The sequence below is a fragment of the Mastacembelus armatus genome, chromosome 5 (assembly GCF_900324485.2).
Source record: "Mastacembelus armatus chromosome 5, fMasArm1.2, whole genome shotgun sequence".
NCBI classification, from domain to species: domain Eukaryota; kingdom Metazoa; phylum Chordata; class Actinopteri; order Synbranchiformes; family Mastacembelidae; genus Mastacembelus; species Mastacembelus armatus.
This window is the reverse complement of record NC_046637.1, coordinates 1,743,233-1,767,311: the sequence shown is the minus strand read 5'-3', so window position 1 is coordinate 1,767,311 and position 24,079 is coordinate 1,743,233. Positions and strand designations below refer to the sequence as shown.

Below are 24,079 nucleotides of genomic sequence, written 5' to 3'. Positions count from 1 at the left end.
TAATCCTGTTAATGTTGATGCAGATTCATGTTAAATGAAAAATATGTTTGACTGTTTGGGATGTGTGATAAATATTTTGTTAGCAAAGCAGGATAATAAGAAAAATAGAACAAAAGCAACATCCAAGTTATAAAGTGACCAAACTAAGAGAAAACTTTCAGGCTGCAGCTCAGAAGTTAAAATGCCTCTAATCTGTCTAATCTGATGAAATTTAAAATAGTAAAAGGGACTTTTGTTTGGATCCAACTCATCGTAAACTGTTTTCAATCAGGCAGCAACAACAACAAACATACACAATGAAGAGAGTTTAGGTTTTTGGCTGCTCAACAGAAAAAAGGAGGAATGCTGCTGAAATGTCCACAGTCCTGAGTGAAATACCTGAATGAAAGTCTCATGGTGTTGGCTGAACTGGAAGCTGCCTTTGGATCTACAGGCCATTATGTGTCTACAGTTAAGGTAGAACCAGTTTTTATATCTAAGTCGTGTCTTATATTTCAGCAGATCCAGGACGGTGCCAGTGGGGCAGGCTGAGCAGACGAGGGGAGGCCAGGTGATCAACAGATTTTTAGTTTTTCCAAACCAACAGTCAACAAAGCTGCAGGTCTTATCAGAAAATAACAGGGTTTGTGTCCAAATCAGGTCCCCCATCAGGACCAGTTTCTCTCCATTGATGATGATGTGGCGCCCCCGTGTGGTGGTTGTGGTTAGACTCAGGTGAGGGTCAGGAGGAACAGACTGGTCTGGAGTCTGTTGACAGTGAGTTTCTGTGGCAGTATGCATGATGCTTCTAAATGAGCAGCTCGTTTCTGTGTTTAGTTTGGATTCTGCAGAAACAGCAGGGACCAGGTTTGGTTTGTGTGGATAAAGTCCAGGTCAGGAGGACTATAGACATCTGTGCATGAACAGGTGAAGCTGTGCAGTAAACATGTGTCTGTCTGAGGCCCTGTAGTTTGTATCAGACACAGCTGCAGGTGAAATGTTAGTGTGGAGACCAGATCCTGCTGGGGAGGACTGGCACCTACAGTCTGACCAGTTTCTGTGCAAGCAGAGTCCGAGTGGACATATGTGCAGGTTTTATTGTGAAGGAGCTGTACAGGAAGTGATGCTGACAGGACTTGGACAACTACGGACCTTCTTCCTGTCGTTTCGTTAGACTCTAAATAAATTAGTGTTTGTATCGTGTTAATGTCAGAGCTGACAGCGTCTGTTTATTTGTGACACCGTCGGTACCAACATTAGCTTTAGCAGCTAATGGCTAACTCTGTGTTTATCACTAAATACCGATTAGTAATAATTTTTAAAGTGAAAGTGATGCTGAGCTGCTGACTTGGACAGGACTTGGACAACTATGGAGCTTCTTGCTGTCGTGTGTCTCTGCCTCCTGACCTGGTCTGGAACAACGTTTGCTGCTGGAAACGGTGAGAAAAGTCCTGAGTCAGACTGAGACTGGTCCTGAAGTGTCTTTATTCTTTGGAAGGGGCTTTTATTGAAATGAGACGTGCAGGGCTGTGGGGCCGCAGCGCTGCTTTGGCTGCTGCGCAGTTTAGTGGCGCATTTAGCTCCGGGTGAAAGTCCAGATCATCCACACGGTGGGATGTCACCTGGATCCCACTGACCAGACCAGTAGTCCGGCAGCAGCGGCCTCCACAGCTCAGGTGGACTCGTTTGATCACAGCGTCCTCCTGGGGCTTTGCAGAGCTGCGCAGGGCGGCGGCTCCTGCTCAGACAAGGGCCGCTTCAACGAGCCCTAAATCACGTGACCGCTGCCAGGCCTCGTTACGTCTCGAGCTGGTTCACGTGACTTTTGAAGGAGCTTTTCAACATGTCAAAGCTTTAAAGGGTCTGAGTCAGTGACCAAACCTGAGGCTTTGAGAGAAGGAGACTGACAGCGACATTTTTATTATTCTAGGTATTTGAATCATAGTCAGGGAGAGTTTGACTTTAGGTTTAGGTTCATTTAGTTTATTATCAAACACTGTCACACCAGACAGACAGAAATAGAGCAGATTTAGTACAATTGCACTTTTTAAACATGATCTAAAGTTTAAACAATCGATAAGATGATTTTGTGAATCCGCTGTAAAAAAATGTTTGTTCCGTTTCCTCTTTCTCGCCCACAGACTCTGCAGTTTTTCAGCCAAGCAGCTTTTCCTGTTTGTGCCTGTTTGTGTGGTTTTAGTTTTCTGGCTGCACAGACAGAGATTATCTTAGAAATAAGAAGAACCTTCATGTCTGGGAAGTTTGAATGTCAGTGTGTTATTAGTGTTTCTCACCTGGTTTCTCTGCACATCAACACACAGATTAATGCATGTTTTTGTCTTCAGGACCAGACGTCATCAAGATGGTGGTGAAAGAAGGAGATGACACCATCTTACCCTGTTCCCTCAGCACCAGGGAGGACATTGTCCAAAAACTCTTTGACTGGAAGAGAGATGGTCAGAAGGAGGTGTTCCTGTATGATGCTGGTGTTACATATGGGAAAGATCATCCAGGTCAAGATGAGCAGTTCAAACAACGTGTCTTTCATTTTCCTGATCAGCTGCAGTTCGGTAACGCCTCCATAGTTATCAGAAATACAAAGGTGACTGACAGTGGAAACTACACCTGTGATTTTCCACGTCTTCAGCCAAGAAGACGAGGCCTCATTGAGCTGGTTGTTGGTGAGTGTTTCTATGAAACAGTGATAAAGTCTCCTGCTCATTTACAGATGTGACTGGTCCAGATGTTTCAGATGAGTTAAAAGGTAACTGACCTCCGTGAAGTTGGCCCCCACCCAACGCAAGACTTCGCAAAAATAGTCTCAATCGTTTGTGCCGTTTGTGCTTCATATTAAAAGCAGCTCCATGTTCATCTGCTGTCGGACTCTTTCTGTCACCGTCTTACTTAAAATAGATTTGTGCCATCAAGTCGTAGCTTTATGTAACTTCAGCGCTTTTGTTCCCATCTGATTGACCTTATTTACAAGGAGTATCCTCTGACACCCTTCACTCCCACCACGAGGTGGCCCTCTTCAAGATGCTGTTGTGAAAATTAAGTTAGTAGAGGAAAAGTTGATAAAGTTACAAACTCTGGCCAATGTAAGTACAATGTTTTAACAGTGTCAGTTTAGACCATGGTGACCATAAGTTAGCCATGGTTCTTGCTAACCATAGTTTAACCATGGTATTTGTAGTAAAACTGTTGTACAAACAGTAATGAATATGCAAAATAATAGAAGTTATGATACTTGGTTAGTACTCTTACAATATTAAAACAAAGATTCATTTTTGTAAGTGTAACTTCAAGAAAAACGGTACAGAATTCAAGTGAGCTAAGATTTCCAATGTTTACTGAACAAAAACACATTGCTAATACTTATATCACTTATGTCACTAGCAATTAAATGCTAATTACAGTTGTACATATGAGCCATGTTAGTTTGAGAATATGTTCAACATTACTCTATTGTTAGTAATATAAGATATAACATATTATTACCATATTCTCCTTATATTTGGGACAATACAGTAATACAGGTTTAAACTCTACATGACATTTTTGGAGTCAGGATTATTTAAGTGAGTAATTATGTTTTGCTTATGCCAGATGCCCAAGAAACCAGCAGTCAACAGGGATTCCATTTTCACAGTCCTGTGTTCATCAAAAGAGGCCACAGTCAAAAATGGCAACACAGCTACTCCTAATCAAACATCTGGACAGAGCTTAGTGAGCAACTAGAGAACAAGATCACTGCAAAGGCTCTATACACTTTTGTTAAATTAAACAGACACAACATCTGTGGCAGTAGTGATGACACTCCCTTTCCCCCTGACCAAAAGAGTGCTGGACTTTTGATCTTGAAGTTCCATTTCAGAAATGGATTGAATTTATGCCTGAAACAGTTCAATACAAAAACAAGATCTCTAAAACACAAAAAAGGAAATACACAATTTTGAAGCCTGGCATCTGGATGCATGTGATAAATCATCACATTTGGCAATTTGTCAGTGTTTTTAAGTGTTTAGGTTTTTAAAGGTCCATTATTTGTGTTAATGGATGTTAAGATGTTAGTTCACTTTAATTCAGTTTCACAAGTAAAATAATTTTGGCTTAATTCATTGAGTCATGAGGTGCATTTCTACATACATGCACATAATACACATACAAAGCTTATGTATGTATAAGCACAGAGATACAGCAAACATATTGTATGACATACTATTATTATTGACATAATGATATACAGCAGCAAGTAAAAACATTTACCTTGGAGTTGGTGTTACAGTCCACACTTCTTGTCAGTCGCTGTGTCTGGTATAAGTTGGAAACACACGGTCGATCGGTAACTTTACTAAATTAGGATCTGTTTGAAGCTTGTTACTTCAACTGTATTGTTAAGGAAAACCAAAGTCGCACAAGCGGAGCACAAACGATTGAGACTATTTCAGGTGAGTTTGGAGCTTGTAGGGGGCTGATGACGTCATCACCTAAAATATAATGTCTAATATTTTAAAAACTGAAGCAGCACAAACGGAAACTTTTACAGCACAAACCAGCACAAACGATTGAGACTATTTTTGCAAAGTTTTGCATTGGGTAGGGGGCCAACTTCACGGAGGTGTTAAACTGTGGTCAGTCAGAAAAACATCTGGACGAGGCTGCAGATTAACTTCAGCCTGTAGTTACTGAAACATTTCTAGGTGCTAATGACAAAACTGGCCTGTTAGAGAATCTAGAGTCCAGTTGAAGCTGTGAGAGATGATGGAGCAAAGGTCTGAGCAGACACTGATGTAACTGTCAGAGTGTAGAGTTGTAGGATGGGAGCTCCAGCTGTTGTCCAACTATGAAGAGAGACAACAATGATCACCTGAATCAGCTGAATCCTCCACAGTTTAACCAGCTCTGGCTCAATATGTCCTGAATGTTAGAGACATGAGTGAGATTCATGTTACACATCATGAACTAACATCACACAACATAACACAACCTGACTCCCACTATCAGCAATAAATCATGAGACTGTGACAGCAGACTGAGGCGTCCTCTTCATGAGAGTAAACTGATGTTCCTGTGTAAAATCAGTGGAATGTCCCTTTACAGACTCATGAAGACTCAGGTGTGGAGATGTAGATTCACCTCTGGTCTCATTCCAGGTGGATTTGATGTCAAACATTTGATCAGAGCTTCATCTGTGTCTGATGTTCAGGGTGTAGGATGAACTGAGATGGTGAGACATGAGCACGTGTTTCTGTTTTTCTGTCCTCCCTGTTTCCACACACGAGGGCTCAGAATATTAGGAACCCCTGTGAATATGACACAGTCCAGTCCAGCAGCATCTGTGACTCTGAGCTCGGTGCTGAGACACGTCACTGAACGAACACGTGTGTGACAGTGTCAACAGCTGAACATTCCAGGCTTCATCACAGTCGACTTCATGTCACAGCACTTGGACTGGATGGCATCAGACTGTACAGGTGTACCTAATAAAGTGGCCACTGAGTGTGTGTCTCACTGACACAGTTCAGTCCTGATGACACAAAAGGGGACACACACTGTTAAAGAGCCATGTTTCATATTTTCCACCATATTTTCCTGTTGGTTTAGTGTCAGAAAATATTGTGGACGTCTCAGACGACAGATTTCATGTGATTTCATTTGCAGCTGATTTTTGTGGCAGAAGAAACTGAGCAGAAATTTCAGACGAGTCCAAACGTCTTCACTGTTTGTGTGTCTGTGTCATGATGTGAGTCAGAAACAGTGTTTGCAGTGGTGAACAGTTACTGACCTGTTGGTCCAAGTCAGGAGTATTTGACATATGTGTCCTGTCAAACAGCTGGGACGTGCAGCCGACGTTTCTATGGAGCTTTTCTGTTTCTGTCTGTTCCTCTGTGTTTTTCTCTTAAACTCACTGTGACTCACATTTACAGGCAGAGAAGATGAACAAGAAGAATAATGTGGAATCTGACATTGGTCTTTATCAGCTGCTGTTTATCTTCACAGGTGCAACTCGAAAGCCGTATGTCACAATACTTGAACAAACACGTGATGGCGTGCTGCTTCAGTGTGTAGTTAAAGGAGCTTCTCCCAAACCACAGCTCCAGTGGCAGGACAGTGGTGGAAACATGGTTCCTGCTAAAGATCCACAGGTCACAGACAGAGGAGGCAGCTACGACATTATCCTCCAAACTACTGTGACCAAGACCGACCACTATCGCTGTGTAGCCACACAGGAGGAGATCAACCATCAGGTCTATGCTGAGATATATGTTTACATCAGTGGTGAGTTTTTTTCTTTTTATATTTTAATATTTAAGTGCTTTCCATTGTTCACGTGTTATTAGTTTCTCCAAATGTCCACACATGTTCATCCTGACCCCAGAACAAAGTGGATGAAAACATGTGCAGGTTGAAAATGTTTCAGGCTGAGTCTGAGTCGTACTGAGGCTCTGAGACACTTGATGAATCTACAGAGAGAAGAGGAAGAATGAGGCTGTGGAGGGAAACAACAGGAAGAAGTGGAGTTTGTAGTCAGTCCTGACATCAGTCTGATCAGTCACACACAGAGAGAAGAATTTAGTAAAGTTCACACACACAAACCCAGTGACAGATGGAGGAAGAGCTGGTGCAGCCTGATCCTGAGGACAGACATGAAAACAGCCAACGAGGCCGATTTAGAGGCTGAAATCCTTCGAATCAGACACATTTTTGTTCCACAGGTGGAAAGAAACAAAGAATGAAAGTGTCTCCAAAACGTCCTGAGACTGAGTCAGTTTGTATCAGCTGTAATTAGACAGATGAGACAGAGACAGAGCTTCATGAAGCCAGTGGGTCAGTGCAGTGTCACAGCATGAATCCCAGAACCAACAACATCAGGACACTGTTGGATCTCTGGCTTCAGGAGCTGCTGTTCAGCAGTATATAAAGTACTTCAAATTCGAAGTATATAAGGTAGTTAACGTCAGCTACCCAGCGGTATATAAAGTACTTCAAATTCGAAGTATATAAGGTAGTTAACGTCAGCTACCCAGCGGTATATAAAGTACTTCAAATTAGAAGTATATAAGGTAGTTAACGTCAGCTACCCAGCGGTATATAAAGTACTTCAAATTAGAAGTATATAAGGTAGTTAACGTCAGCTACCCAGCGGTATATAAAGTACTTCAAATTAGAAGTATCTAAGGTAGTTAACGTCAGCTACCCAGCGGTATATAAAGTACTTCAAATTAGAAGTATATAAGGTAGTTAACGTCAGCTACCCAGCGGTATATAAAGTACTTCAAATTAGAAGTATATAAGGTAGTTAACGTCAGCTACCCAGCGGTATATAAAGTACTTCAAATTAGAAGTATTTAAGGTAGTTAACGTCAGCTACCCAGCGGTATATAAAGTACTTCAAATTAGAAGTATATAAGATAGTTAATGTCAGCTACCCAGGGGTATATAAAGTACTTCAAATTAGAAGTATATAAGGTAGTTAACGTCAGCTACCCAGCGGTATATAAAGTACTTCAAATTAGAAGTATTTAAGGTAGTTAACGTCAGCTACCCAGCGGTATATAAAGTACTTCAAATTAGAAGTATTTAAGGTAGTTAACGTCAGCTACCCGGCGGTACATAAAGTACTTCAAATTAGAAGTATATAAGGTAGTTATCGTCAGCTACCCAGCGGTACATAAAGTACTTCAAATTAGAAGTATATAAGGTAGTTAACGTCAGCTACCCAGGAGTATATAAAGTACTTCAAATTAGAAGTATATAAGGTAGTTAACATCAGCTCCAACATTAAAGTGATCAACACAATAATCATCAATAATTAGAATCCAATAATATCAGATCCATTCATGTGAAATGGGCCATTCGGCACAATGAGTACTTTTACTTTTGATACTTCAAGTACAATTGGATGATGGTATTTTTGGACTCTTACTGCAGTAACACTTTGACTGCAGGACTTTTACTTGGATCAGTATTTGGACTGACTTTGGTCAGTAAAACAGAAACTAGTTCAACTGGTCATATTTTCTTTAGCAGCAGCTGTAACAGCGACTGTGCTGAAACTAAGAGGTGGTTAGAAGCTGTAACCCAGAGTCCATCAGATCCGCGGCTCAGGGAGTAGAAACTGGGCTGGAGACAGATGGTCACATGTTTTCAGATCAGACTCAGCAGCAACAGTCAGATGTAAACAGACTGAAGTGGACGTGTCAGGACGGGGATTCAAACATCCTTCCTGCTGATGAACAACACGTCTCAGAAACTGGACCCTGCTCCAACGTGAGCCTCTTCCCTACTGGGACCAGAACCAGAACCAGGCTGTGAGCTGTGGAGCCCAGCAGGAGGAAACTGGTCCTAACATCACTGTGCCTGCTCACATTCATCCCACTGCTGCTTTTATCTGCTCAGCACTTTCCATTTTAGCAGCTCACACACATTTAGTTGTCGTCTGTATGAAAACTGATGTTTAACCTGCTGGACATGATGTGACCTCACAGTCTGACTCTGACTTTGTCTCTTCAGCTCCAGAGACTCCGACTGGATGGATTGTTGGTCCAGTTCTTGGGGTTCTTCTTGTTATTGTTGGTGTTATTGTTCTACTTGCCCTTGTAAAGAAGGGTTGGCTCACACTAACATGTAATAAAGGTAAGTTATAGATAATGTTTTATGTTCTTCAGTTTTTAAAACATCATGTTTGAGTCTTCAGTTGTTTTGTCTTCTCAGATAATTTTGTTGGTATTTACAGAGATGGTTTGATCACATTTGTGAAGATTGTCTGGAAAATAAATTTGTTTTTATTTCCTGCAGGTCAGTCTACAAGTTCTCCAGGTCCACCTACAGAGGGAGAACCATTTAAAGTCCACAATATTTAAGGATACTAAACTAACCAGGACACATAAATGACTTTATATCCAGTGTGAAGTGAAGCTAAAGAACAATGTGAGCTGTTTGTCTGTTTTGTTTGTTTGCTTGCTTTTCTTTAGTTTTATGACTGGTTCTCACTTTTTTTCACAGATTTTAAAGTTGTAATGTGAAAGTTGGAACTAGCTTTAAGAGACCAAACATCTTCTGGTATTTTGTTTACTGAATATTAGTTTTACTGTCTGACTTTGACAGTTTTATAGTGTCATCAATGTAAAGTCACTTCTGTTCAGTTATCAAAGTACAAACTGTAGTGACTGGATCAATATTTAGTAGCTTCATGCTGATACAGTGAAAAGGTGGAAACAGTGAATAAGCAACAGGATGTTAGAACAGCTGATAACAATAAAATAATAAAGGAAACATTTAGCAAATTAAAAATAAAGAAATGGACCAAGTTAAACATGGACCTGAATAACCAGGATGAGGCCTTAAAAAGATCAGGCTGATGGTTCATGCAGGGGTTTATGTTTTTCTGAGTTTTAAATGTTCAGTCCCAAAGATTCAGGGCTCAGACCAGAACAGTCTGTTCACACTGTTTAATCAGGAGACTGGAATCAACCAGGAGAGTCCTGATGGAGGGAAAGTTCAAACATGACAAGAACATTTAAAATATAATTCACAGTTTTGATTTTCAGGCTCCTGAAGAACAGAGGGTTTGTTTTCTCTTCTTTAATTAATTAAAATCTAATTAGTAACATTTATGATGAGCTGACTTCTGTCTGAGGCCTGAACAAATAGAAAGAAATGATCTAAACCTGCTTCAGCATCTGTGGCTGTAAGAATATGAAATAAAATTATAATTAATAAAATATTATTACCTGTGAACCTCATTTAAAGGAAACAAGTTACTCATGTACCTGAGCAGGTCGTCTGTTCATCACAGTCGAGGGTCCGATCCCCGACTCATCCTGTCACATGTTGAAGTTTCATTGAGCCAAACTCTGAAGCCAAATTCCTCCTGAAGCTCAGACCTGCAGCTCACTGCCATCAGTGTGTGTGTGAAGGACTGTGAATGAAAATGTGATATAAAATCTTCCACTGATCAGATCTGACCTCACTGCTTGTAGCTGTTCTCTGAACCAGACGTGGGCATTGACAAACACATCAGACGTCACTGAACTCAAACCTGCTGTTCTGCTGGAAATGAATGTGAAGGTTTTGCAGCTAAAGTCCAAAATACTGGGCCTTATTTTTTATGTCCATATGTGTGTTATTGACATTATTTGTGGGCAGCATGCAGAGCTTCTGTTTATTGGTGAAGCTGCTAAACCAGAGTGTGTCGGGTACAGACACACAGTGCAGCTCTAAAAGTCCATTTCTGTGTAGAATCCATGTGTCCTAGTGGACATATGTGCAGATTTTATTGTGAAGGAGCTGTACAGGAAGTGTTGCTGCTGTTAGCGGAAGCCTAAAGAGTGAAAGTGTGGGCTGAGTCCGTCCAGCTGTCAGCAGCGGCTGCAGCTTCATTATATGGAGACGTTGAAGTGATGCTGAGCTGTTGATGCTGACAGGACTTGGACAACTATGGAGCTTCTTCCTGTCGTGTGTCTCTGCCTCCTGACCTGGTCTGGAACAACGTTTGCTGCTGGTGAGAAAAGTTAAAGAGTCAGTCTAAAGTGTTTCTATTTAGAGTATTTATTATAAATATTTTAGTATTATATTTTTATTTAGTGTTTTTTTTTATTGAAGTGAAACATGCAGGGATTTGAAGCTGCTGCTATTTTCAATGTAATTTAATTTTCTAAACTAATAATCAGGTTTTCCAGCTTATCAGTTTTTAATTCTCTTCCATCTGCCTTTAACAATTACTATAAAACAAACACTCACTTTCTCAACAAGTTAAACAGTCGATTTAGAAACACGGCTCCAATAATCTGGAAGTTAATATTGAGAATTAGTTTTTTGTATTGATGACTGCATGAATATTGATTATTAATATTCTGCTCTTGTATTATGTGAATGTGTTAACAGCTGTTAAATAACCAAACAATGAGTCTAAATCATTTAGTTTTTTTAATATCATGCAACTAAACTTCAGTAAAACCAAATAATCAGCCCAGATCAATATCACGGCCCAGCGTCGTGCTGTGTTGCTACAGAGCTGCACAGGTTTAGGGTCTTTCTCTTGGACCATTTTAACATTTTCAATGAAACATAAAGTCTGGGTGTGACCACCAGCTAACGGTAACGCTGACCTTTATCAGCAGTCGTGTATTTATCACCAGGCCTGCAGGAACAACATCAGCACACACTTAAGGCGTGTTCACATTATCGTGGAGGAACAGCCTCTGAGTGCAGCCTGAGAGCGGCAGAAAACATAAATAACTATTGCACAGGCTGTTACTGAAAACAGCAGTTTAAAGTTTAAGTTCAAATTGACTCAGTCATAAAAACACATCTGGTGATGGCAGCAGATTATATGTAGTGCATGAATTTTCATTTCATTTTGTTAATCAGTCAGTTTAACACTTTACTTCTTATCAATAATCACTGGACTTAAACTGTTTGCATATCAATAAAATCTGAAAATGTGTTTTGATAGTGTAAGTTTTGTCTTTTTTTTTTTTGTTTGTTTTAAAAGGCGAGACAAGAGGAAAAATTGCAGGTGAGTCTTGGTTTTATATATTAATTTACCACTGATAATATTTATGAGTCTTATCACAGCAGGTCTCTGCAGAAATGTAACGTCCTCTCCACAATAAATACTGCCTGCTGCTCATAATCATAGTTACACGATGCAATATTTTTAAAATGGCTTCAAATGTGTATTTAAAACACAGGTAGATGTTCAGGGGCTTTACCTTTAAAAACAGACCTGACGTCGATCTCACTGATCTCTAGTCATGGGAGGATGAAAACGTCTGAAGCTTTGGGCCTTTTTTGATGAAAATAATCTCAAAGCTTCAAACTGCAGGCGAATAAAATGCAGCAGCTTTTAAAACTTGCAGCAGCTTAATGAGCAGCGAGTGGCTGAACCTGAAATATTTGATCTGCAACGATGGTTCATCATATATTTTCAGCTCTTACACAAATAATTTGGAAATAAGCCTGACAGTGTCATTAATGACCAAATTTCATGTATCAGAGTTTAAATATATTCAAGTGTCATGTTGTTTCAAACAGTCCTGGGATGGTAAATATTTACCTGGTGTTTGTGTTTCTCTTCTTTCTTAAGCAGGTTTTACATGCACGTGCTAAATGTTTAATAAGATGCATTTATTGATTTATTGATTGATTTATTCTACACAAAGACACTTGGTGGAACCTGCAGAGACAAATACAGTGACGCTGCCCCAGAAAATATTAAATATCACAAAGTTATACAACAGTCCAAAGATGAGGCCTCGTTTCCATAAACCTCCATTAACAGCTGCATTTTCAGGTCCCACTCGTTCATGTTTCAGTGTTTCAGTGAAGGGACAGACACAACGGCAGCTTTTGTTTGCACTGTGTTCACAGGTGCAGACTCGGCTATTCACACCACCATCATTAATGCCACAGACGGCGGGGTGCGGCTGAAGTGTGAGGTCACAAACGCATCCCCCAAACCTGAGTTAGAGTGGAAGGTAAAAGGTGGGAAAGTCCTTCGGTCTGACCCCCCAGTGGTGTCTGAAAAAGATGACAAGTTCAACGTTACTCTCTTCACAACTGTGACCAAGACATGGACCAACCACTTCCAATGTTTGGCCTCACAGAAGAAGCTCGGCTTTCTGATTGAAAGAGAGATTATTGTGCATGGTAAGAAAAGGTGTTTAAAACTGCAGCTAATTTCACCAGTTTCCACAGATGTTTGCTCATCTAGTTTATGACCTGCAGTCACTTTAGTGTTTCTGTGATGTGTTTCAGAGAAAATGTTCAAGCAAGAGTCGCACTTCGAATTGATCCTTCTCGTGACTGCGATAGTTTTAATTCTTGTTCTCGCTCTGCTTCTGCTTCTGGCTCTGAAAACCAACAGGCTGTAATACAGGTGAGTCCAGCTGAGGGGCTGAGCCACAGACTGTACAGACACAACTGACTCACTGTAAGTCGATCGCCCCCTGGTGGCCAGACGACTCCAGCTGTCTGTGTATCCAGAGTGGTCCTTTGTTAAAGTACTGACACCAAACTTTACTGTTCCTTTGGTTTATACAACACTCAGCATTAACACACACGTGTACAAATAATCATTAGCTGCAGCTTGAATTCTGTTTGTCCTGCTGACAGCAGCAGTTCATTGGTATAAAAGGAGTTTAGCTCAGAGTGACTGTTCACACTCAACAGAAAGTGCCTCAGTTTGATGATCAGTGTGTTTGGGTCAGTGTTAAATGTGATGAAGCTGAAGCTGATTTAAGGTTTGAGCATCGAGACAGAAGAGAAAAGCAAGTGAAAGATTTTAGTTTCCACTACTGACTGTTTGAAACTTGCCCTTTAAAAGATGATACAGGAATAAAAATGCATTTTATTAATGGCAGATTTTTTTTTGGAGACGCTTCCTGTGAAAAATCATAATGAACCTTTTTCTTTCTGCAGGTTCTCACCAGGAGAAACATCCACCTCGAGGAAAACATGGTAGATGGTGTTTTAAAGTAAGACAAGGCAGGTTCATTTCTATAGGACATGTCGAAGATTTGAGCATGAAAATAAACGAATCATTAGGACAGACAAAAATAATCAAATATAGGACATACATTTAGGACAGTTAAGTCAAACTGTGGATTCTCACCGTCCTCAGGACTTTATTGACCCTTTTCCTCAAACTCACTCACTTTTCTCCGTCAGCTCTGAAACTTCAGTGTCTGTGCAGTTTGATAAACAGCCCAGTGAAGACACTTTGGTCCTCAAAGCTCCTGGCTCAGATAAGTTCTCTCAGACTACGTAGTGGTTATGATCAGGGTTAGTCTCCATGAAATCAATGTAAATCAATGTAAAATCTCCAGGAGGAACAAAAACAAACGTGTGTATCATCACAATCTACAACAACAAGTGACGTTCACTGTTTCTACAGAGATTTCACAAGTTTCATGACTGTTTTTTTGACAGAGCTTTGAGCTTTTCTCCCTGTGAGGTCACTGCAGAGCTGCGAAATTAAGATCTCAACATTTCTCTCAACAAATACAGTGTCTTGTCATTTTACTTCCTTTGTTTTCTTTTCTTGTTATATTATCCTGCTTTGCCTTCTTATGTATCTCCTTTGTATATTTCACTCTCTCACTGTCAATGAGTAAACAATGAGATAAATAGAACCTGGTAAAACTGAAGTGACTTACAGGAAGTTATTTTAAAGATCATATGGATTTTATCAAATCTAAAAGTCCAGACGCTCAGCGTTGAAACCTGCAGAATCACCAGTTCTAATGAAATTTGCTAATAATCAATCAATAATCAATAATCATTGGCTGTGTATTGGCATTATGAATCAGTTAATGGTTCTTGTAATATTTCGGATGAGAAGAAACACAAACTAAATGTTTTTATTGCTTTTATTTGCTCACTTTAAATCCAGGGATCAGGTGTAGACACAGTCCCTGCTTTCAGTTCTTATAAAGGTCTTTACTGAGCCCACATGGTGTCGGACCGAGCCAACACTTCATGTAAATACTCAGAGGGTGTTAGAGGGTGTGTGTTTTCTTTATCTTCGCTCTGCTGCATGTGTCGCAGCTGCCCCGCCTTTGCCGTGTCAATGGGTGGTCTGTTTACATGCAAACTATAATATTCAGCTTGGACAGTTGGTTTTTCCACAAAAGTTATGTAGCAAAATAAATAAATAAAAAATAAAACTAAAAAAGCTTTTACAGTGACAAGGTACATTCTCAGGGTTTGTTAAAATACTAAAATAAAACAGTGTATTATTGTTTATTGATATTTACGTTGTTGTGCTGTGCTGCCTGTGAAATCATATTTTTGTAAAACTACTGGGAGTCAAATGCAGTGAAATATCAAAATAAAGGTGCTCATTCTGCTCATTATGATGGATGGACTACTGATTATTATTGTCCCTGTTATTATCAGGTTAGTTAGCTGCTTTACTACAGTGGTTTCCAACATAGGGACCTGGACCCTTCCAAAGGGTCACCAGATAAACCCGAGGACTTGTGAGTAAATCAATTATTATTATATTATGATTATAATGAATTATTCACTGTGTGATGAGTGTGACTGGAGCAATATAATCTAAGACAAGGGGTCTCTAACTCCAGTCCTTGAGGTCCACCGTCCTGCTTGTTTTCCTACTATCCCTGCTCTTCCCACTGCTGATTACCTGGATCAGGTGTGTTCAGCCAATCAGAAGCTGTGAAGTCACAGATAGTTGGAAACCTGCAGGGCAGTGGAGCTTGGTGGGTGGAGTTAGAGACCCCCTGGTCTCAGAGATACTTTTGTGAGGAAGGAAGGGGGGTGATGTCAGGATCTGTGCTCTGCTTCCTGTGTTCCCCATGTCTAAACCCTGGTAGCTCTGTGTTCTCATTATCCATGATGGTCCCACTTGGGTTGTTCTATGTTCCCTGGTTCCTTCTCCATGTGTCTTTGGGCAGCTACGTGATGGATTCATGTTCCCTACATATATTTATTGTAGCTTTGTTTCAGTTATTTTTTTTTTCCATTTCAGTTTATTTCACTTAGATATTTCAGACATACTTTGATTTCTGAAATTATCAGTTTCAGTAAAGATAAACACATTTATATAAAACACAGTGGGACCAAACCATGTTACCATGGAGATATTTCTTTTTATTTATTGTAGCTTTGTTTCAGTTATTTCTTTAATTTCAGTTATTTCCTTCAGATAAAGCTAAATACCTGCTGACAAACGCTCCCACACTAATGAATCTTATGGTTTTAATAATTAGATTTGGTCACGACTTAATTTCATCCACTTGATAATATCCAGTCTCATGTCACAGCTCCAGTCCCTCCTGCCTCCATCCCTCGAGCTTTATAGAACAAGTCACTTGTGTTTCATGAGCAGATATTTGACCAGAACATCCAGGGATCCTCCCTGAAACCTCATCCCACCTTAAGGAGAATTAGGCTGAGACCTGTTCTCATCACTGATGGGACCAACAAAGGCTTTTGGAGGCGGAAGTAGGTGGAGCAGGAAGAGATCACCTGACGAATGACGAGCATCACATGAGATTCATCCATGCGCAGTCACATCCTGATCTTCCTCCATCATCATCATCATCATCGTCATCCCGATGAATAAACTATAAACAACAAAGGTTTTTTGTTGCAGACAAAACCCCGCCCCAGTCTCATCCTGATTCTCCATCATCATCTTCATCATCCGGACTGAACAGACCTTAGACTCTAATTAACTAATTAATCAACGTGTTTGCATCGTCTAACTGTGTTTATCGCTAATTACCGAGACCATCATGGTTTGTCTGAGGACTCTGGACTCTCTGGCCTTCATCTGTCTCCTGTTCTGGACTGGAGCGTCTGGAAATCAGGGTAAGAAACTACGGACCAGGACGGGGTTTAATGTCGGTGGTTAAAATAGGAGCAGAATAGAAACATGGAAGCTGAGGTATTTATGATGAAATATATTAAAAATGGAAAAAAATACACAAAGTAAATTCCGACAGTATTGGGCTGAGGGCTGTGCCAGGAGCAGTGTTTACTTTACACTTGTTAGGCTGGAGACACACTAGAGGATTTTACATCTTAAATTCATTTTAAATTTTTATTTGAAATTTCCTTTAATTTTATTTTTACATTTTCAGATCGTGGGAGATCACAGACATCAGGACAGTTTGAGCCCACACACTAATGGATTTAACCACACCGGCTGATTGTAGTTGGTGATTTCACAAACACTCGCGGGATCAAACGTGACTTGGGTTTTTCATTGTGGCTGTATTGTAGTAAAATTATCTCATGCACGTTAAAAAGACACTGATGGTGTTTGATTCAACAAACAATTTTTTGACTGTTAAAAAGCTGCTCAGAACAATCAGCAGTCATGTTGAGCTGTAACAATTAGTCAATGAATTGATTAGTTGATAGACAGAAAATCAATCCCCAAATATTTAGAAAATGATCATTTCTTAAAAACCCAAATGTCAATGATTGGCTGTTGTGATCTTGAGTTTTTGATGGTTTCTTAGTTCAACATGTTAGTGAAGTCAGTTATTGTTAGTTTTAGACAGTTGGTCAGACAAACCAAAACACCACAGCTGAAAATTCACAGTCACTTTGACATCAATGTGTTTCCCCATATGTGGCCTTCATGTTGAACAGCCTGATGCTCAGTTTGTTGTTTTATGTGTTGATTTAATGAATTAAATTGAACTTTATAAAGTCAAATGTGTTTCTGTTGTGTTGGCTCATTCAGTCTGTGAGAATATACCAACATTTAAAAACTCTACTAATGTGTATTAGATATAAAGGGACACCCAGGGCTAGTTATCTGGTTGGTTCTAAACCAAAACAGAAGCAAACAGCAGAAAAAGCAGCTCTGATGTGATTGGATGAATAAGTGTCCAGGTGTTAACATCACGTCACCAGTGATCAGGAGGTAACGCTGTTTGTTTATTACCAGGACAGTGTTGAAGATTATAAACCAAAGTCACTTACATTTGTGTTGACATGCACATTGAATCTACTGGGCATTTGCAGGGATTCAGAGCAGTTTGACCTGGAGCAGGACAAAAGATCCCACTGGTTTTCTCTCAGCTGTTTATACACAGAATTTAAGTTGTTTTCCCATCAGCCTGATTCTGTGTTTAAACCTAATGATTAAAGTCTGATCCTCCTTTCAGGACCAGGTGACGTCACAGTGAAGGTGACAGTTGGAGATGACGCCATCTTACCCTGTTCCCTCAGCACCAGGGAGAACATTGTCCAAAACCTATTTCAATGGAGGAAAGATGGTCAGAAGAAGGTGTTCCTGTATGATGGTGGTCTGACGTACAGCATCACCAGTCCACATCAAGATGAGCAGTTCAAAGGACGCGTCTTTCATTTTCCTGATCAGCTGCAGTTCGGTAACGCCTCCATAGTTATCAGAAATACAAAGGTGACTGACAGTGGAAACTACACCTGTGATTTTCCACATCTTGAGACAGGACGACTGATTTTCCACATTAGTCTCATTGTTGGTGAGTACTTTGATAAAACTGTGTAAAATGCCATCAGTTTGTAATGTAATTTGAAAGGTGATGCTCCCTGTGACAAATCCATAGAGAATCATCACCTGACTTTACAGTAGATCTCAGCTCTATAGAGCATCTCAGTGTCTTTCAGCTCATGATGGTTTTATTTGCATGTAGCAGTTAGAAGTAGTGGAGGCTAGGCTGAGGTCAGAAGTGAGCATTTGTGAGCTGCAGTATGGTTTCATGCCAAGAAAGAGAACCACAGATGCAATATTTGCTTTGAGGATGCTGATGGAGAAGTACAGAGAAGGTCAGAAGGAGCAGCATTGTGTCTTTGTAGATTTGGAAAAAGCGTATGACAGGGTGCTGAGAGAGGAGCTGGGGTTTTGAATGAGGAAGTCTGGAGTGGCAGACAAGTATGTTCGAGTGGTGCAGGACATGTATGATGCTGTAAGACAGTGGTGAGGTGTGCTGTAGGGGTGACAGAGGAGTTCAAGGTGGAGGTGGGACTGCACCAAGGATCGGCTTTGAGCCCCTTCTTGTTTGCTGTGGTGATGGACAGGCTGACAGATGAGGTTAGACAGGAATCTCCGTGGACCATGATGTTTGCAGATGACATTGTCACCTGTAGTGAGAGCAGAGAGCGGGTGGAGGAAAATCTAGAGAGGTGGAGGTTTGCTCTGGAAAGGAGAGGAATGAAGCTGAGCCACAGTAAAACAGAGTACATGTGTGTAAATGAGAGGGACTCAAGTAGAACGGTGAGGTTACAGGGAGTAGAGGTGAAGAAGGTGGAGGATTTTAAGGACCTAGGGTCAACAGTCCAGAGCAACGGAGAGTGTGGAAAAGAAGCGAAGAGACGTGTGCAAGCAGGTTGGAACGGGTGGAGGAAAGTGTCAGGTGTGATGTGTGACAAAAGAGTGTCAGCAAGAATGAAAGGAAAGGTGGACAAGACAGTGGTGAGACCAGCAATGTTGTCTGGTTTAGAGACAGTGGCACTGAGACAAAGACAGGAGGCAGAGCTGGAGGTAGCAGAGCTGAAGATGTTGAGGTTCTCTCTGGGAGTGACGAGGATGGATAGGATCAGGAATGAGGACATCAGAGGGACAGCTCATGTTAGATGTTTTGGAGAAAAAGCCAGGGAAGCCAGATTGAGATGGTTTGGACATGTTCAGAGGAGGGACAGTGAATACATTGGTAAAAGGATGCTGAGGTTAGAGCTGCCAGGAAGGAGGCCTAGAGGAAGACCAAAGAGGAGGTTCTTGGATGTAGTGAAGGAGGACATGAGGATAGTTGGTGTGGGTGAGGAGGATACAGAGGATAGGGTTAAATGGAGGCAGATGATTGGCTGTGGAGACCCCTGAAGGGAGCAGCCCAGAGGAGAAGAAGAAGATAGAAAGTCTGAAGTGTTTCCCAGGAGCAGATGGAGACTGAAACAGAACTAACAGGGAACATGATGGTTGATTCCACTCAAAATAAATGTAATGAGCATCAAAATGACACAACTGTGACACAATTCAAACACAACTGGAAGACAGTTCAGAGAAACCTGATGTGTTGATCTCAGTCTAGTCCAGTGTCTGCATGGATATTAGAACAAGATCACACACAGCACAGACCTTAGCTCCTGTAGCTTCAGACTGTCATGTTCTCACAAACTGACCTGACTTTTTCCTCCTTTTCCTCCTTTACCTTCATTGAAGTTGCTGTAAACTGCAGCAGGCAAGTTGTCTCACTAAGATCCATTCTGTTTATCACTTCTAACAAATGGATCAAATGAATTTCATTTAAAATCCCGACTTCTTATAGTAATTGAAATTCTTTCCATATCTGTTTCCAGCTTCCAGGCTTCTTCTTTTGTTTGTGCTGGTTCACTGCTGCATTTTCTTTCCATGAGCAGAGCAGTGAATGTTTCAGCTTCATGTGGCCGTTTCATGCTGCAGCTGTTTCTGTCTGCTCACACTGATTTTGTTCCAGACTGTAAGTTAGAGGTCAACTGATCTATCAGGCCGATATTTGCCATTTTTAGCAGCAGCATTTGCTGTGTGAACTAGCACCTCTGCTCATGTTGTTCCTGCCATTTCAGATTTGCATGTCCTCCCACCATGCTCCATGGTCCACAGGGCATGAAGTTGTCATGCTGGGGTCTTACTCTGACTCCATAGTTTGGTGCTGCATGTGGAGGAGATGATGTGATTAGATTTAGTTCTGTCTGACTGCATCAGTTTGACTTTTATTGAGATAAAACTCATTTTTAAACTTCACAGGTGCAGCTCCAGCTCCTGTGACTAAGATACTAAAGGTCACAGAGGATGGGGTGGTGCTGCAGTGTGAGGTTCGAGGTGCTTCTCCCAAACCTGATGTAAAGTGGCAGGACAGCGATGGAAACGTCCTTCGTGCTGAGGAGCCACAGGTTTCAGAAAGAGGAGGCCTCTACTACGTCTCCCTCCTCACTACTGTGACCAAGACATCAACAAACCTCTTCCACTGTGTGTCCACACAGAAGGACATCGGCCACAGGACTGAAGAAGAGATCTATGTGCCTGGTAAGAAAATGGGTTTCAAACTGAGGGTAATGCACCTTTCTGTGGTGGGATTTGTTTTTGGTGTTTTAATCTTCCAATACTTTTAATCTGCATAGATTTTTAGACACCTTCAGTTATTTAGTGTTTAGTGTAGTTTATGGCCAGTGTGCTGTACATCACATGCAGTGACACTTTGTGTTATATTGGTTTAATGATCCTTTTCAGAGAGACTGTTGGAGGACAAGTCCTGCCATGAGGCCCCAATGTTCATAGGTGGAGTCTTCACTGGAATTGTGATTGTCGCTGCAGTTCTGTCTGTATTAGCAGCCATTTACATCACAATACGCCGTAATAAAGGTGAGTTTAAATGACTGATTGGATCATATCAACATAACAGATACTTTGAGCTGTCACATGTCCAGAGTCTCATTAGCTCATTTATTTAGGAGGCCTCAGGTTTGAAAACTGACACCAGCAAGTGACACTTGAACGTCTCACAGTGGAACAGTTGAACATCATCTAATGTCTGTGATGACTGACATGAAGTCTTGTTTTTAGTTCATCAGTCTGTCTAACATCAGCACAATCGGTGGTTTCAGGTTGTAGTAGTTTGTAGTGTTTCTGTCTCAGAGGTGTGTGTGGAGCAGAGGATGAGGACAGGATGGTGTGATCTCTGCCTCCATGTACTGAACTCAGTGGAGTCTTATTTTGAAATGACAGGAAGTAGTTGTTGTGTTTTGTCCTTGGATAACATCAGTGTTTGTCTCATGTGGTCTGGTTTGTAATAAAACACTGTCTATTCCCAGACAGTCAACAGGAAGAGTCAGCGAGCTTCATTTGACTCTACACTGGGTTTAAATCAGATTGTTTCATTCCTCTGTTCTGGTCGGTATCAGACCAAACTCATCACATGTAGTTTTGGTTTCACAGGTTTAGGATTTCTGTTTGGTGGTTGATCTCAGGGTAACGTTGATCACTGAGTCTTCTGGAAAACACATGAACGACCTGAAACCATCATTCAGCCTTTTCAGTCAGTCTGCACTATTCACTGTGTGAAAACAGACTTTGAGAGATGAAACTAAATGAAGATAATTTTGGGAGAGAAAAATCATTTTAGACGACGACCAACATCATAACATCATGTCTGTGTCATAGAAAAGTTTACTTGATGTGATATTTACTTCTGTTTTCTTCTCTGCAGCTTCTGGTCGGCTGAAAACGTTGGGGAAAAGATTCTGGTCTGATCCTGTAGTGGAGTCACTTCATGAAGGTTGTTAGTTTTACATCTGTTGCTGTGTGTGTGTGCGTGTGCGTGTGTGTGTGTGTGTGTGTCTTTGTGAGGAGCATTTTGAGCATAATTCAGTCACAGTGAGGACATTTTGACAAAGTCAGGACATTTGGCTGGTCCTCACTCATCCAGACTCCTGTTTGAGGGTGAACACTTGGTCTTAGGTTTAAGGTCAGGATCAGGTTTAGGTTAGGGTTAGGGTTGAGGTTAGCCATTTGGTTGTTATGGGTGTAGCATCCCCAGCTAATTGATGGTCTCACTGTTTTGTACTGATGGTTCACAGGTTGTTCATTAATTGTTGAACACCTTTATTTCCTGATGTGAAGGGCACCTTGAACACATCGTAAGAGCTATGAAGTGAACAGAACAAACATTAGCATTTCACATTCAGCTGCACCTTTAGTTTGAAAAGTAGAAAACCAGTCCAGTTAATATCATAGTCCAGGACTCTCATGCATCAGTCTGCACATGCAAAGATTAGAAAAGGAACCAAAAAGCCCTGAGGTCAGGATTTGCTGTAAACTGTGATTATTGTCTGTGGAACTTAGTTACTTCACTTTAATATTTTGTAAATGTTCACTTGACTTCTTGAGGAAAATCAGCCAACTCTTTCCTAAAACATCCCTGTACAGTTGAACTGCAAACACAGACCTGTCTTGTCCGTAGACCAGAGCTCAGTCACGTTTGATGCTGCACTTTAAGATAAGAAGATAAACTCTGCACATATAAATCTTGGAGTAAATCAAATTGAAGCTGTAGTTAGAAAACTGACTTTTGTGCTGGAGGATCAGATATTTTGGCAGTTTTTATTTACAACAAAATCACCAGTGTTAAACCAACAGTGAAACGTGTTCACATGTGAACCCTAAAAACATATAAACACACACATATGGATAGAACCTGTAGCAGGGACTGTTCTAGTTCCTCCTCGGCCGAGGTTCCGAGCGAGCCGAGTCGATACTAAAATGTGACGTCAACAGACTGTGGGTCAGCGATTGGTCAGGGAGGGACGTCTGACCGCATCCAACACGAGAGTCGAGCCTGCCGTGTTTAAAAACCGGCAGCAGCGACCGTTTGTTTTTCCATTTTTATCGTCTTCCTGTGGTTGTTAGAGTTCACAGTCCTGGTCGTCTACCAGGTCAGGTTCATTTTCTAGTTTTCCTGTGATCTGGTCTGAGCCACATGTGGACTCTGTGAGCCTGAATATAAAAGTTTACTTTATGTGATATTTACTTCTGTTTTCTTTTCTGCAGGTTCTGGTCACAAGAGGAACGGTGTTTGTAACAGGGAATCTATGAAGCCACTTCAGAACCCAGAAGATGTTTGTTAGGGGTGTGTGTGTGTGTGTTTTCTCAAGAGTTTTAAAGAGGGCGGCGTGGTGGATGAGTGTTGGTTCTGTTGCCTCACATCAAGAAGGTTCCAGGTTTGAAACCCATCAGGGGCCTTTCTGTGTGGAGTCTGCATGTTCTCCCTGTGCTTGTGTGGGTTTTCTCCAGGTCCTCTGGTTTCCTCCCACAGTCCAAAAACATGTATGTCAGGTTGATTGGTGACTCTAAATTGCCCATAGGAGTGAGTGTGAGTGTGTGAGGTTGTTGGTCTCTATGTGGTTTAATGTTAGTTGTTGAGATGCAGTGACCGTCAGCCTGAATATGATATTTAACGTCAGAGAAACTAAGTCGTTAACAGTTAAATGTCTGACTCTAGGGCTGCTGTTCTGTGGTCCAGACAGCAACATGTGAAGTGAAAGTGAAAGCGACTTATGGCCAAGTATGGTGACCCATACTCGGAATTTGTGTTCTGCATTTAACCCATCACAAAGTGTGTGTGCGCACACACACACACACACACACACACACACACACACACACACACACACACACACACACAGTAGTGAACACACACCTGGAGCAGTGGGCAGCCAATGCCTTTGCCTTGATTAAGGGTCTCACCTCAGGTATTGAAGGTGGACAGGGTGCTGGCTATTCATTCTGTGCCACCAACAATTCCTGCCAGACCTGAACACTCGAACCTGCAATACGAGTCCGACTCCCTAGTCATTAGGCCATGACTGCCCTTTATAATATCAGCTGTTTTACACTGCATTTTCAGACGCTTTTCCCCATTTTAGTGAACACAGACATTCATTCATTGTTATATGCTGAAAGCTGTAATGTGGATGGTTTAGTGATGGAGTTAAGTCCTTTCAGAGCCATTGTAGGCTAAAGGTAAAATCATAGGTAGTCAAAAACAGCCGTTTATACCCTGGACCTCAAAGGGTCAAACCAAGTGGATTTCAGGGGTGA

General features: G+C 41.1%; 2 protein-coding genes and 1 long non-coding RNA gene across 4 annotated transcripts; all 3 read left to right on the top strand.

The window, feature by feature from the left end:
• Nucleotides 1–1,115: 1,115 nt before the first annotated feature.
• Nucleotides 1,116–23,206, top strand: LOC113130551 (butyrophilin subfamily 2 member A2-like). Of its 2 annotated transcripts, XM_026307280.1 has the most exons (6): nt 1,116–1,418; nt 2,325–2,660; nt 20,231–20,509; nt 20,714–20,845; nt 21,690–21,758; nt 23,030–23,206. In XM_026307280.1, the coding sequence occupies exons 1-6, from the start codon at nt 1,349–1,351 to the stop codon at nt 23,104–23,106; spliced, it is 963 nt and encodes a 320-aa protein (XP_026163065.1). In that variant the 5' UTR covers nt 1,116–1,348; the 3' UTR covers nt 23,107–23,206. The 2 variants fall into 2 exon arrangements, with proteins under 2 accessions (XP_026163065.1, XP_026163066.1); XM_026307281.1 differs by lacking the exons at nt 20,231–20,509; nt 20,714–20,845; nt 21,690–21,758; nt 23,030–23,206 and adding exons at nt 5,980–6,258; nt 8,494–8,616; nt 8,779–9,704.
• Nucleotides 10,328–14,843, top strand: LOC113130555 (butyrophilin subfamily 3 member A2-like). Its single transcript, XM_026307293.1, has 5 exons — nt 10,328–10,483; nt 11,477–11,500; nt 12,355–12,633; nt 12,742–12,862; nt 13,405–14,843. Exons 1-4 carry the CDS (start codon nt 10,420–10,422, stop codon nt 12,855–12,857), a joined length of 483 nt encoding a protein of 160 aa, XP_026163078.1. The 5' UTR covers nt 10,328–10,419; the 3' UTR covers nt 12,858–12,862; nt 13,405–14,843.
• On the top strand, nt 15,474–17,182 carry LOC113130557 (uncharacterized). The gene is made up of 2 exons (XR_003295712.2): nt 15,474–16,323; nt 16,596–17,182. It is a non-coding gene; the product is annotated as an uncharacterized LOC113130557 (long non-coding RNA).
• Nucleotides 23,207–24,079: the final 873 nt, after the last annotated feature.